General features: G+C 36.4%; 1 protein-coding gene across 1 annotated transcript; it reads right to left on the reverse strand.

Annotated features, from left to right (window-relative positions):
* Nucleotides 1-1,070: 1,070 nt before the first annotated feature.
* Nucleotides 1,071-10,786, reverse strand: LOC136232498 (alpha-glucan phosphorylase, H isozyme). The gene is made up of 16 exons (XM_066021689.1): nt 10,501-10,786; nt 10,154-10,392; nt 9,877-10,056; nt 9,343-9,519; nt 9,182-9,267; nt 8,887-9,076; nt 8,593-8,685; nt 7,902-8,086; nt 7,664-7,781; nt 7,453-7,581; nt 6,821-7,039; nt 6,518-6,721; nt 5,904-6,062; nt 2,512-2,775; nt 2,072-2,262; nt 1,071-1,455 (listed from the first exon to the last, which is right to left on the reverse strand). The coding sequence occupies exons 2-16, from the start codon at nt 10,370-10,372 to the stop codon at nt 1,329-1,331; spliced, it is 2,541 nt and encodes an 846-aa protein (XP_065877761.1). The 5' UTR covers nt 10,373-10,392; nt 10,501-10,786; the 3' UTR covers nt 1,071-1,328.
* Between the last annotated feature and the right edge of the window lie 5,537 nt (nt 10,787-16,323).

The following is a 16,323-nucleotide window of genomic DNA, read 5'->3' on the forward strand; positions in this document are numbered from 1 at the left end:
ATTTAATGATCCTTTATGGCCGAGCCGGCGGCCAGCCGTTACCAAGGTGAATGGAGAGATTCGCCTTAGAGATCCGCCAGCGGATCTCCTAGAGCTAATCCAGGGAGATTCGTCAGCCGACTTCCTTTGCTACGTGGCATACTTAAAGGCGAATATCTCTTTTGGTCCTCATGATAATATCTCGATGTTATCAAATTTGTAATTTTTAAATTCACATTTCATATCTTGACTCATGTTATCTCATATCTGATATATAGTGTGAGTCTATAAATGTCTAAAATATGTGATATTTGGTGTGAATATATAAAAATATAGATCCAATGTTCACATTTCACACATGTTTGGATCATGGATCCACGTTCATTTCATACACCAAACACGAAAAATGAACTAAATTCTCACAAACCTTAATGAGTTTTATAAGTAGATAAATATGGACGAAACTTATCTCTAAATCACTCAAAATCAAAATCTACTGTACCTTCCCGATTAGTAATTTGGATTAGCAATCCAAATGCTATACAAGATTGTGTTTTCACCTGCAAGTTTTCTGTAGTAAAACAAGAACAGGAAGAAATCTGATTTTCTTAAGAACAAAGGAGGTCATTTTATATATTTATATTTATATCTATATATACATATATATAAACCCAGGTAAATTGCACTGATATCACTTCAATTTTGGGATTGTTTCACAAAGGTTATTAAATTTTATTAACTTTCATTAAAGACATTACTTTCATTGATTTCAATAATATCATTGGATAGAACTGACTTTATGACAATCACATAATAAAATTTACATTTTTTTATTTACTTAAACCAACTCTTGGATAAATATTATATTTAAAAAAAAATAAAAAAATAAAGATTAGAGCAAAAAGTTAAAATTGACAAAGTACAGGCACTAAAAATATTATTTTACCACATTCTAGCCTTTCCTTTCTTAAGGTCACAAATATTCATTGGCAATTTACAGCAGGTTTTTCCTCATGCTGCCATTGAACATCTGAAGCAGCTAATCCTTGTTCAAAAGTGATCAGGCATCACATCCATTATAGAGGTATATATAATTTAAAAATGAAAGTTGCTTGCACAGATAGGCATATTAGATAAATAGTTGAAGATTATAACAGGTAAAAGTCCATTCTCTAGGCAATATTTCCGCAGAAAAAATTAAACAGCTTGATGAAGATGCATAGCATAGCATCTCAATTATTAATGTCGGAGAGATGTATATTATTGTACCGCTGCAGTTTATCTTCCCTTGATCTTCTCCTTAATCTTCTTATAGCTCGATCATACTTGACTATGATGATATTCAGAAATTATGGTACTGGGCACTCCTCTATGTTCCAGATCTCCTTTGCATATTGAGCAATTGTACGGTCACTGCTAAATTTGCCACTGCCAGCAGTGCTTAATATCGACATTCTCAGCCATCTTGTGCGATCCCTGCAACCGAACATTTGGTTAATACCCAGCTTACTTCATTTTCGAGCCAAATATGTACACCATAGAGCAAACAACTTATTTATCCAGGCAGGGTCAAGTGAATCAGCTGTGACTTACAATTGTTGAACAGTTGTAAAAGTTATAATCAAGATTAATGGGAGAAACTAAAATCACATGGATTGTCAGATTATTCTCTCTTTAGGCCTTGTTTGGATGGGGGTATTTTAAAGTAAAGTAAGATAGGGTAAGGTAAGTGAAGTGAATGAAGTGAATGAAATAATTTGTTGTGTTTGGATAGAAGGTAAGGTAAGTGATGGTTTAATAATGTAATTGTGTAAGGTAAGGTAAGTTATATACAAAATTACTTTTATATCCAAACAATGTCTTATTTTAAAATAAAATATAGAGGGTAATTTTGGAAAATAAAAATCTGTCACCTCCCTACCCTCCAATTTGGGGTGTAAAGAAAATCAGCCAAATTTCACCTCACCTACCCTCACTTACTATTACATTCAATTACACCTCAAAACAATGTTTCATATTATTCATAATGTTCAATATTAACCTCAAAACATGTCTAAATGTCAAATTCAAAACTTAAGTCTCGATATCTTACTTGTAAGCTTCATCTACTCTTTGTTGAGCGTCCAAGTAGCCTGGGAAGTCCTGCCCAACAAGAAAGTAATCCCCACGGCCATAACCAGTGTTCCCCTCTAAAGAATCAAGAAGTGGGTTGTAATCATAGCTTCCAAAGGCCCCACTTCTTATAAACTGCTTGGCCTCTTCAAACCGTGGATCCGGTTTAAACTGTGTAATCACCAAGGGGTAACATTAGACAATGATAGCTGGTTGCATCTTACCATATGGAAACGAATGAAATTAAGAAGAGACTGATTTTGGTAAAACTATAGTTCGACATTGTTTTTTGAAGAACCATTTTTGAACCAGGTCCCATAATTCATGACCAGGCTACTTGTATAAACAGAATTAATTGTCATCAACACACTGCTGTGAGTCTACACTGCTTTTGAAAGTCAAGAACTGTAAATTGCTTACCAGTCCATCCTCTCTTTCCTTGCGTAGTCTAGGGACTTCATCTGCTGTAGCACCAAAGAGAAAGAAGTTATCCTCTCCTATTTCCTCCCTGATTTCGACATTAGCCCCATCTAGTGTTCCTATTATAAGACAACCATTAAGTGCAAATTTCATGTTGCTTGTGCCACTTGCCTCCATGCCTGCGGTACTTATATGCTGTGATAGCTCACTTCCAGGAATCAGCATCTCTGCCACAGATACATTGTAATTTGGAACAAATATTACCTGGAAAGTTATAAATCTATGAGTGAACAAGCCCGGAAATGGCACAAAAATAGAATGAGTGCATGCATACTAGTGCATATCTGCAATATATCTTCTCCAAACTCTCAACTTGGATGCCTTTTGATATCAAAGGCAATCCAAAGGAGAGAGAGAGAGAGAGTGTGTGTGTGTGAGAGAGAGAGAGAGAGACATAGAAAAGAAAGTTCCTTCTTCAAGTGCCATATTTTGAACAAGGAAAGTTCTCAAGCCAAGAGGAAAAAAAGGTAAATGGCGGTGTCTAGCTATGTTGCACGGAAACGGACACCGGGAAACATTATTTCTATAAAACATAGGAAACAGAAACATGGGGAAACGTGTAAACATTAAAAATATAATATAAAAATTGGTATTTATACTCTACAAATGATTATAATAGTGAACAGAAAATAGAAATAATGGGAAATTGTGGAACAGAAATTATCATCAATTAAGAAGTTCTAAGTAAAGAGGAAGTTTCAATTAGCTAGAATCATAGTCAGATTTAGAATTAGATTGTGTTAGCCGGCAGAAACAGTTTCCTAAACCAGAAACACGTTTCCTATTTTCAATATTTAACATGTCGTACTGGTTTCTAGAATTCCCGTTTCCGAAATGAAATGGACATGAAATGTGGAAACGCTACTGAAGAGGAGTTTCAATGCAACATAGTGTCTAGGAAAAGCATGCTCAAAACAGGAGACTAATACTACAAAAGGAATGCAAATTTCCAGCGTGCCAGTAGATTGAATATCACAAGTCACATGGCATATATATACATAGAATCTACCAACTGAATAAAATCCTTTCCATTTTGACACTTTTCACATTTTTCATGCCATTTGTCGCTAATTTGAGCCTTCATTTCATTTAATGTTAAAACCTGAATTACCATATTGCTAGGCTGGAAATGCCAATTGCTCTTTTGTTATTTATTTGAATTGTTCAAAGTCAAAATAGGGGCTGGTTCATATTCATTGGTCTACATCGTTGCATTGCTTGTATAACATATTACCAATCGTTAAAAGATAATGGGCCTCAATCTAGAAAGCAGCGAACTTCTAGGAGGTTAACGTACAAGTGTAAGACACTCCGGACACTCAGGGGACACACACCCGACACTCTAAAATAAGTGTCCCCTATTTTCCTTTTCTTTTTTAACGGAGACACTTCGGGGACACTTCTGGGACACTACGGATTCTAAGTTAATTAATGATCCCTGAGGGCGGGTCATTCTCCTCAATATGGCAGAACTGAAGAAAAGAAGTCCCTAAAGCGAATCATAATCCTATGCGGTAGGAACAAATGGTCCCATAAAGGGCGGGTTATTCCTTTCTAAAGGAAATATAACTCTCAAGAAGCCCCTAGAGGTTAACAATGGATACAGTTGACCACCTATCCACGAAGAAGAAAAAACCCCTAAAAGTGCATCATATCCATATATGATCCCATCTAGGGCGGGTCCACTTTCCTCCAAGATAGAAAAATAAAACACCATCTAGACAGCCCTAAAGAGCTTTTTATACCTTTAGGGGGGGCTTCTGATAACAACCCAAATTATTCTTGAATAAGGAATAAGAGAAAATTAATAGAAATAATGGCAAACCATTATTCCTTCTAGAGATATTTATGCATGATTAATGTGGAATTAATGTTAATTAATGCAGGATTAATGCAGGGTGAATATGCAAATAATGAGGAAAAGGAAGGAGTCTTTAGCATTATGCCACGCCACGTGGACCATGACGAGACCCGCCATTGTTCTCAAGGAGAGCGTACATACACCTTGACAGATCTAAGAATACCAAAAGGCGCCTTTATTACCATCCACGAATGGGAATAAATACAATTAAATGGCAATTAATAGCCATTAAAGGGGAATAAAGACTTGGCTGTTCGAATACTCCAACTCTGAGGGTTTCAAGGATAAATGCTGGGATTAATGGAGAATTGATAGCAATTAAAGATGAGTAATGACATGACTGTTCATCTACATCTCCATAATATCCAAATATCATACATGGGGAAAAAGGATAATTAGACAAAGAATGAAGGATCCGCCATCAATACTCTTATGGATAAAGATCCACCGACGAATCTCCAGATGGCGTATAAAGCAAGACTCATAGGTGGCGGATCTACAGATTCCTCAATACGCCACAGACGGTCAAACGCCTTGGGAGACCCGCCGTCAAACATCGATACGCCCAAGGAACGACTAGGCCGATTCCCAATAAAGGCAACTAATAACCCATTAATGAGCTAACGGTCATACTTGAATAAGATCAGTAACCGCCATTAATGAGGCATTAATGGAGACTTTCTAGTTACCGAGAGTTACAACTACATGACTATAAATAGCTTGCCTCCCAAGCTATTGAGGTACACTTAATGATTCTCTACTTTTGTGCTTACAATTTATTCTCAGAAATATTACTGACTTTGGCATCGGAGTGTCCCCGGCCGATCCCAACGGCGCCTCACAGGGAAGTGCTCCGATCAAGGATTTTTCCACAAGTTATCAATTAAGTAGAATATCCAGTATTTGTTAATAATTTTACAAAAAAGAGGGGTTGATATATGCAAAAATAAAATCCTAATAACGAAAAGAAATCAAAATCTAATGAAAAGAATATAGCATCCGTTCCTTTTTTGGTAGTTTAAATAGTTTGAAGTATTAAATGTTTCTTTTTGATGAATTAATGACTTACTATGGATTATGGTTTATAATGAGTAATGAATGTTGTTTGTGATATATAGATATATATACATGTACGAGTACCCGTGTCGGTGCTTCCTAGGCCTCAATTCCTTTAAGATAGTGTGAAGCTCCTTGATTCTGGTTCTACTTCCATTTGTAAGATATTCATTCATAGCTTACTTGAGATTCGTTGCAACAGACATGAATGAACATTTTTAAGACTCCACATTTCAGGCAAATTTTTGTCTTTCATGGAAGTTCTTATTTCCAGATTAACATACAAAAGCTTGGCTTAACAAATTTCTTTAATCTTGTCTAGGGCTTGTTCGATAAATGAGCCAATCAAGTTTCTATTCTTCTAAGCATGATACATCTTTGAGTATTGACCAAATATAAAATTTAATCTAATTACCTTTAAATAACTGTTGACTTCAGGATCAGTGTTAACAACAGCACCAACATCATACACTAACTTCACTATTCTTTTGGCATTTGTGTATGTGGCAAACGCTTTGCCTCCTATCATAATAGTTCGTGGGGTTGTACTCTTCCGTTCTTCAGCACTCATTGCCTGACAAGGTCCAACAAAAAAGGAAGTGGAATTGTAGCCAATAAAGTCATGGAACATCACATTACAAAAGAAACAACGAAAAAAAATCACAAACATTAAGTAACAGAAATCAAGCATTTAGATCTATTAGTACTTTACCAAGATCTAGATTCTTTATCCATCTTTAAGGACCCACAACATATAACAATGGCTTAATACTTGGAAAATTACAGTACAAGAATTTATCTTATCTTATTATCCCAGTTCAGGTATAAAATTTTAAAATTAGTATGACAGCTGAAAATAGGTCAGCAAGCAACAAAAAAATGCAGGTGAAGTGGTGAACTATCACAACAATATTTCTCTAACTGTATCAAAATATGAATATGCTTATATTGGCCCATATGCTGATTGATTGGAATCCAAACCATCATTCACCGAAGAAAAAATGTAAAAGAGATTGCTGTATCTTGTACCTTCAGTTTCTTGTACCTATAAACCGCACCCAAAATGTTCAATAGCTGTCTTTTATATTCGTGGATTCGCTTCACTTGTATGTCAAATAGACTCTTCGGATCAATGCTTTCACCTGTCACTCGCAGTATGTACTGTGCCAAACGCTGCTTATTGGCCATTTTAGCAGATTCCCATTCAGTTTGAAGGTCTGGATTGTCGGCAAACTATTCAAGAGGGCATTAGTAGGGTGATAAATAATTGAAACCACTTCTGTATAGAGTTCTCATGTATACATGTGTGCATGAGCACACTTCAGTACTTACTTCTCGAAGACCTGCAAGGAGGTCAAGGTTGGTAATCCACTTGTCCGTTTTCAGCCATTTGGTAATGATGTTACTCAGCTCAGGACTGCAAAATCGCAGCCAGCGGCGAGGTGTGATGCCATTGGTTTTGTTTTGAAACTTTTTTGGCCATATAGAGACATAGTCTGCAAATAACTCTGCCTTTAGAATATCACTATGTAATTGGGCAACACCATTCACCTGCAAAGAATCAACCAATACATGTCACTAAAATATTAACTTTCAGATCAACTGTTGAAGTTCTAATTTTCAACAAATTGCAGAGTACAGACAAGATCCTTAATAATAAACAGAAGGTAAGGCCTGGGAAATAGGCTTCATGACAAAGGCAATTTCAGTTCAAATGACAGACTGCCTTCAAAAAAATTAGGAGATAGTAAGAGGCCTAAGGATAGAAATACAACCTATAGGTAGGACTTCAACATTTAATTTACGACTTTTGACAATTGGATGAAATTTGGAAAAAAGGGTCAACTACCAATGATTTTGAGTTTTAACAAAAAGATCCCTGCACATAAAGTTAGAATCAAAGTGGCATCTATTCCACATGAGCAACAACCTTATGAAGTCCACAAAAAGAAGAAGAGCCCTACCGTATGTGAAGAAACTACACATAAATTTGCCATCCGAACAACTGGCTTTTTGGGATCATTATCCAAGATGCGGATGCTGGGAATCTTACTCTGAAGATCAGTTCGACTGCTGGTTATCATTGCAACAAACTGCAAATTTCACACTTTTAGATCTATGCAATATCCCAATCCAAATATATGGGGAGGAATGCAACATGGTTAGCTCATATACCCTCCTGTCTATCTCTTCTATGATCTCCATATGGCGTGGAAGAAGCTTCCACATCACGGTTTGAGACCACTTCTCCAGTGCTTCAGGAAGGACAGTGTGATTAGTATAAGCAATTGTCCTGGTCATATTATAAACTAGTGATTAGACCCAATACTGTTATACATTGAAAAACATGTTAAAGAAATCCACAGAAAGAGGAGTGTTGGAAAATTTATCCTGAAATTGTGAGATTTAGTACCTTGATGTCACATCCCAAGCTTCATCCCAACCAAGACCTTCCACATCCATTAGTAATCTCATGAGCTCTGGAATTGAGAGAGTGGGATGAGTATCATTCAATTGCACAGCAACCTTGCTTGGGAATTCAGACCATTTCCATGAACCCTTCTCAGTTCTTCTCTCCTTAAATCTAACAATTATATCCTGCAATAGATCCAAAAATTATGGTGGAAAGTTTACAGCAGGGCAAGTTAACTATTCTATATTCGGACACAATACTGTGAAGCAATAGATATACTACCTCATAGTGGTAGCATCCTAAAATCAAGGACACTCACCCAAAACAGTAGCAACTGAATTTACTCATGATAAGTGCATTCATATTTCCCTTGAAATTCTTACCCTCCATGATCCTGCCTCGCAAGCAGTGGTGAAGCCAGAATATCTTCTTGGGGGAGCAAGGGTGCACGGGAATCCCTTTGCTTATTAATTAATTGATTCATTAATTTATTTTAGGTGAATGGAAAACTCGGGAAAAAAACGTGCACTCCTCAAATGAACAGCATTGTGCATTTCCAGACACAATGCTATGCAAAAACATATCGACAGTTTATTATCTTTTGCACGAGGTATCAAGAGAGTCAAAGCGACCATATACATATACGGATGAATTTACAAAAAGAGTGAAGGTTATACTCAAGTTTCCCCACCTGAAGTGATGCAGAACAAAGGAAGAATTGCTGTTTCAGCCGCAAAAGCTTTCCATCTTCTGTGGCATCCCCAGGATAAAGAACAGCACAGATCTACAGATTCATAATTTGCACAAATTCACTTATGTCAAATCTAACGCTTTCAACATTGGTGCATCCTTCACTAGTATAAGCTATTTTTTATGATAAGGGACAATAAACTCTCAAAAGAGAGGGGGGAAAAGAACTCCTTAATAGTAACATAGGATACATGCTGTCTATAGGATCTTCTCTAATATTTTAGAGAAAACTAACCTGTTGTGCTCGAGAATGAAGCTGTGCAGAAGATTCATACTGTCCATCATTAAATTTGAATAAATTAAAGTCGTCAGAAGAAGCTCTTGCTTCCCATAAACGAAGACTAATAGTATTCTTGGTTTTGTATCCTGGAATTGGCACATCATAAGCTAGGGCTTGCATAACCTCCCCACCAATCCATTTTCGGCTGTATATATGAGAGAGAATCATTTCAGATCAATTGCATATTGTAAGAAGACTATAGATCATAGGGCCTACATTGTGCTAAAGATTATATTATCTTAACACTTACGATCCATCAGGATTAACCTGCACCTGACCAAAAAATCTGACGGGGAATACAACATCGTGCCTAACAACTTCCCACGGACTGAACTTCTGCATAAGTCCAGTAAAAATAGAATGTCAAAATGGTCATATGAATGCAAAGAGCATTTGAAATCAAGATCAGACCTCAAGCCAGTCCTCGGCAATTTCTTCTTGGCCCTCCTTGGTGATCAGCTGCTTGAACAGCCCATATCTATACCTCAGTCCATATCCCCATGCAGGCAAATTCAATGTGGCCATAGAGTCTAGAAAGCATGAAGCGAGTCTTCCTAGACCACCATTTCCAAGTGCTGCATCCTTCTCCTACAAACAAAAATTCTTAACAATAGTTAGTGGAATCATACATACATCACGATTTAGTATGATCAATATTCAAGAAACCTGAATCATTATCAAATAACATAAGCCACTAAAGTTCTTTAAAAAATGGTTACTGTCCATTAGTCTGACATTAAGTGGCTTCGTTTTATTTGACACTATGAAATCAGAATGATCACTGGTTATTGATCGGTGGCCAAATGCTAATATACAGAATAACAAAAACAAAACTCATTTTAAATATGCCCAGAAGAGTACAGGTAATGTAGTTTCATAAGCATGAACTAATACTCTTGAACAAACCTACATTATTTACACACAAAAATGGCATAAATGGATTACCTGCTCAACTATTTCCTCAAGTTGATGTCCCAAATTATTTAGAGCAGTAGCATATGCACCTTGAATATCCAAATTCCCTACTGAATTTGTCAAAGCTCGCCCTTGAAGATATTCCATTGACAAGTAGTATGTCTGCTTTGGATCAGTTTTATGATAATGAAGATAGGTCTCATTCCATTGCTGCAGAAATCGAAACATCACAATTTGACGGAAAAAAAAGAGACGAAAACGAAGGAGAAATATTGTTGAATAAATTAAGGGTTAAAAACTTGAGTACTTGAATAAGGCGATCTCGAACACTCTCTGCAGTAGCATAGTAAGCTTGCTCTGGCTGAAACTTGAAAGGGGAGAAATGAGGAGTGTATTGAGCATGGTAATTGATATTGGAGGCAATCTGCGATGGTTCATCAGCTAATGGATGTGCAGCAGCCGGAATCTTGGAAGAAACAGAAGATGCATTGATAGTAGAACCATTTGATTCTACCTTAGCTGCCATGGGTCCAGCTCCAATATTTCCTTCAATAGAAAAGATATCCTTAGGCTAATGGAAAGTTAAAAATTGAAATGGAATCTAGGAGAGTACAAGGAAAAAAGAAAGGAAGGGAACAGAAAAAAGATGATTACCTTGGGCAAATTAATGGCGAAGGAAGTATCCAAGCAGAGGTGCTTTTTTTGGATGAGAAAAATGACAAAATAGAAAAGCAAACAGGAAGGAAGAGGGAGAGATATTTGTAGAAAAATACAAAATGAAGAGAGAATAAGCGGTGGTTCTTGAAAGAAGATGCAGGGAGGAATGGGAAGAAGTGATGGAGATATGATAATGGGGATGGAGATGGAGTCACATGATGACTGAGTGAAAAAGAGTGAAGAGATGGGGGCACGTATCGCGATTTCTACGTTTTTCCTTTGATGAGAATGGAAGGCATAGTGCACGTGTACACTTTCAATTAAAGCGCGCGCAGCGACTATGCCTTGCTCTTCGGATCTGCTATTTTAATTACCAAAACACTTGGATGCTAACGTCTAATTTTTCTATCTTTTTTCACATTAAACTCGCAATATTTCAATTTAACTCTCACCCAACTAACTAATTAAATAATAATAATAATAACTCATGAAATACCAATCAAGATTGCTTGAATTATTATTAAGGAAAATTATAAAAATAGGTCAAATGGGAGGCTCATTTATATATTTAACTCATTTACTCAACCTACAACATATCTAAACTGATTTTGTGTGACTTTCTCATAATACCCTTAATATTTACGCGTGGCTGTCTTCCTCCCGTCTGACTTCGTAGAGATTAGCATATGCGAACCCTGCGAAGCTAAATATGTGAACCCTGCGAAGCTAAATATGCGAAGCCTGCGAAGCTAATGTTTGGTTTAGTTGATGATTTTAGTTAGCATATGCGAAGCCTGCGAAGCTAATGTTTGGTTTAGTTGATGATTTTACTTAGCATATGCGAAGCCTGCGAAATGAATGTTTGGTTTAGTTGATGATTTTAGTTAGCATATGCGACGTCTGGATGTGTTTTTAACAAAATTCGCTAAGTGGTATATAACAAAAAATGGCAAACAACAACGGATTCTAACATTATTTAACAAAAAAATCAGAACATAGATGAATACACCAACAATAATTCAGTGACATTTATAGAATTAGGCATTTTCTCTGCGTTTCCCAATCTTCCGCCTCACGGAACGAGGTTGTCGTTCGCTCTAAAATCGCCCTCTTTTTTCCCTTTTCTCTGTTGTTCGCCTTCTTCCTCGTCTTTTCTCTCACTGTTCACCTTCTTCTACCGTCGTCCACCTTCTCTCACCGTCATTCGCCTTGAAATCGCCCTCTCGTTTTTCCTCTACCGTCGTTCGCTTCCCTTTTCTCTCACCGGAGTAGGAGTTGCTGGAGAACGCCGTCAAACAACAACGGATTTTGCAGGTTAGATCCTTGTGGAAGGAGGAGGAGCCATTTTGGGTGAAGAGGAAACCGTAAGGAAGAGGAAGAGGAAGGGGAAGATGAAAGATTGGGGGTATTATGGGAAAGTCACACAAAAACAGTCTAGATATGTAATAGGTTGAGTAAATGAGTTTAATATGTAAATGGATCTCCCATTTGATCTAGTTTTGTAATTTTCCCTTATTATTAAGGAGCTTAAGTCCTTTAAATTGGATTTCAAGTTCAGAATCTGTACAAAATTTGAATGGAGGACGATTCACCTAAAAATTCATGACGAGACTCAATCGGAGGGATCAAACAAACTATATAAAATAATAATAATAACTAATGAAATAAACATCAAATTCGGCCAAAGGTATGTCATCTATTAGCTTTTAAGGATTTAGCTTCTTCTATAAAAAAAAATGATCTCCTTGTAATTTATTTTTCTAAAATAATCCCTTAAATTTTAATTTCTACACTCGCATTCCGTTAACAAAACTATTAGTAAATGGTTCGATGTGTGTGAAAATAAGAATCAAGCAATTAACCCTTACAACTTTAGAAAATTTGAGATTTCATCGTATATTTTTACATTTATTTATTTATTTATTTAATCATCTTATTATTTTGAAAATAATAAATTTTAGAATATTTTACTAAATTTTAAATATGTCATTAAAAAAATATGACATCTTTGGAGATAACTTTATGTTTCTTATTATGAATAATATAATTTGAATTAATTTAATTTGAAATTTCACTTCAAAACTAATACATAAAAACGACTAATATAACATATATATATCATTAAATTTTATTAATTTAATAATGTAAGCATAGTATGAGTCTGATATATTGTTTGATAAAACTGAAAATCAAATGCTGAAAAAACAAATACCAAATTTTAAGTGTTGAATATTATAAGTGCTGAAACTATTAAATAATATAAATATTTGATAAATTCTAAAATAAGTACCGAATATAAAAATATCAGTGGATAATGTTTTAAAATTTTAAATTAAATAATCTGGCTTATCAAAATAAGTGATTTTTAACTTAATTAAATAATTTAGGTGGAAATAAATAACTGTTATTAAACACGTTTAAATTAAATAAGTGTTTAATATTTTAATTTAAATCATCAAATGCGTTATCAAACGAGACATTGGTGTGGTATTCTATGGATTTCTCTCTATTGATATGTTTTGACTTTTGTTTTGGATTTCTAGATTGAGATTCTAGAACTTGTTTTCTACATTGTGAGCAAAATTTATGGATTAAATTTGTCAGCATTATTGTATGCCTTGTGAGTAGATTGTTTGGATATAAGGTTTCAAGTTTCAGTTAGTCTCACCGCTTCTCCCATGAGTTTCCTCTTCCACCGACCATCCGATTTACAAATTCTGGTGACAAATCTCCTAGTGCGTAAGTCTCATGCACCTCCACTCTCGTTGGAGCTCCGTACATACGTTGGCACATGGAAGCTCCAATTTCGACACATTTTGGTGTTCCAGTGTCACATTGTCATTTCCTCATTCTTGTATTATCTGTGCAACTTGTTTTGGTGTGTGGGTTGGTAATGATTATTGCATTCCTGATCTCTAATTTGTTATCATTTTATTTTGTTTTTAAGTTGTATTGTCTTTAAGACTATGTTATTTCTATTTGTAACAAATGGAGTATGATTTACATACATGCTCTAGCTTGAGGGGAGTGTAATAATGTAAGCATGGTATGAGTCTTGTAGGTATGGATTCGATAGGTATGAGTCTGCTTGGTGATGCCCTAAGGAATATTCTCTAGCATATTCCTAAATAGCACCATTGACACGTTGTTTGATACCCTCCTTATGATCGGAATAACTCGTAAGGATTATCTGATTTGAGCTAAGGCATATCATGTGAAGATACTCAAAGTACCATCCGGCCATGATCCACCGTTAGGCCCAGAATCAGTACAACAAAGGAAGGAGAGCCTTTGGATTATGTGAGGCGGTTACACAAAGGACGTTTGCCATATGGCAGAGTGCGCCGCTCGACGTCATAATAGTTTAGGAGCCTCATTACCAATCGAAAAATGACACATGCATGATGAGTCACTAAGGCACACATTTCTCAAGATTACAACTACCCTTGAAAATACTATATATAGATAAGATGAGCATCCTAAAGAGGTATGTAATATCACAGTCACCAATATTCTCATTGTCTTCCACACTCCTAAACCTTTTGGTAACTTAAGCATCAGAGCGGGTTTATCGGACTCTGATCCCTCTCTAACCTATTTCTTATCACTTTTAGGTCATCCATAAGATTACTAGAAGAGGCGCATATTGACTTATATCAATTGGTGCGCTGAGTGTGGAATGGATAAACCCTTTTGTAGTCGCGCGATGGTGGACGAGGAAGTGTTATTTAAGGCCTCAGCCCTCTGAGCTTGGGTCGCCTCTACTTGAAGGGCTTCTTCCTTTTGGGCCAGCTCACAGCGCCCGAGTCATTTGAGCAAGGCTTCAGGCTATGGAAAGATACTCTAAAGGAGGCCATTCGAGATACCTTTCCAACCAAAACTGGCACAACAGAGGCGTCAGATAGACTTCAACAATGCATAATAAAGTGAAAAAAAGAGCTTACGTTATAGGTGTACTATTTTTTGAACAAGGCCTGACTCTGAGGGTCTAGGACCATAGGATCAGAAGTCACCTTCGGCCAATGAGGGACGATGATTGGAGCTTTCCCCTGTTGAAACACCTTTCCACATGATTTTGAATTGACAAAATTATTTACGTGAATGATAAAAATATTCCAACACATTAAATTTAAATGCTTTGATTTATTCATACTAATGTGTTTGTTCAATATTGAGTTATTTGATTTATAAGACATTAAGATAAAAAGCCTAAAGGCCCATAAGTGGAAGTCAAGCCCAAGTCAACAGATCAAAGCCTCACGGCCCAAGTAGACTCAAAATGTCGTCGTACTGAGTAAGACATAAGCACAGCAACAAGAAGGATCGAGAAGCCTTCTACCAAAAGCTTCAAGATGAAGCTGCTGAGTTGAACGACAAGAAGTACAAGTCAGCGGTAGAACAGAATAAACTTGGAGACAAAGTACTTCTACTTTGGGTAAAGCTCAGAAGGCGCAAGAAGCTGTCTGGAAGACTTTGCCATAAATGTGGGAACATTCTGTTTCATCTGACGAAAAGCTGCTGAGTACTGGCAAAGACAGAAGATACAAGAATATGATTGGCCGAGGACGCTGAGCACGTACTGAGTGAAAGCGACAGGAAGCCGTTTTACTCCAATGGTTATTTCGAAATTTGAAGTCACCGATGCCTCAAGTGTCACTATAAATAGGCCACTCAAATGCTTCATTCGATGCAGATCTTCAATTAAGTCGAAACGCTGACCAAATTGATACTTGAAGTTCTGTGAGAAAAGCAAAGCAAATCTTACACCAATTCCAATCTTGTGTAAAAATCTAGAGTGATTTTATTCATCTAAAGTGTCTTAGCAATTGTTGTTTAGGACAAACACTTATCATTTCTAGAAGTATAGAAAGGAGAAGTTGAGTACTCGGTTATAGTACTCAGCGGTAGTAATAGGAGTGAGTAGAGGAATAGAGGAAGGTACTCTTGTATACTCAGCTTCTATTGTAAAAGGTTTCGTGCTCTACCTTTAAAGAGCTCAGTAGAGGATTCAAAAAGCTCGGAACGAGTTCCGGGGACTGGACGTAGGCGGAGAGGCCGAACCAGGATATGTCTGCTGAGTAACATATTTCTAACCCTTAACTCCTTTATATATTACTTGCTATAAAACTGACCAAGTAACAAACTCACGCTGAGTTAAGTGCATTGAAAAGCTGACTTCAGGAATAGACTCAAGTGTTATCTCCTGACTCAAGAAAAGAAACAGACTTAGTCACCAGTTGACTAAGCTTGTGTCTTAAACTACTCAGCACTGCTGTGTAAACCTTTTTTTAAAGAAAAGAAGTCAGCCTTAATGGACAAAAATTTTGAATATTTCCTATCCCCCCCTTGGAACTAATCTTGTCACGTTACACGGGACTAACAAGTGGTATTCAGAGCTTAAAAGCTCACTGAGCAAGATATAACTATCTTGAGCTGATCCCCATAATGGCTGAGAACAACACTCGTTTCCTCACAGGAAATCAGACAACTCAGATTCTTCTTGAGGGATTGTCCATTACTCGGCCTCCTCTGTTCTTCAGGTCTAACTACACCTTTTGTTTGGGTTTAGTGTCCTATAGACAATTGTTCTAGGATACAAAGTTAATGTAAACGAAGTGTTCTTTATATCATTTGTTTTAATGAGATATATGTTTTATAACTATATAAAGGCAATCCCTTTTAAGCACTAAATAAAGTCTAATAAAAGGAAATCCGTAAGTTTGTTTAAAGTGATCATAAAGTGTTCATACAAGCATGAAGTGAGACTAAACTTTATGATAAACTAATAAACTTAAAACCACCCCAAGTCAAGTGATATGC

Source organism: Euphorbia lathyris, chromosome 6 (assembly GCF_963576675.1).
Source record: "Euphorbia lathyris chromosome 6, ddEupLath1.1, whole genome shotgun sequence".
NCBI classification, from domain to species: Eukaryota; Viridiplantae; Streptophyta; class Magnoliopsida; order Malpighiales; family Euphorbiaceae; genus Euphorbia; species Euphorbia lathyris.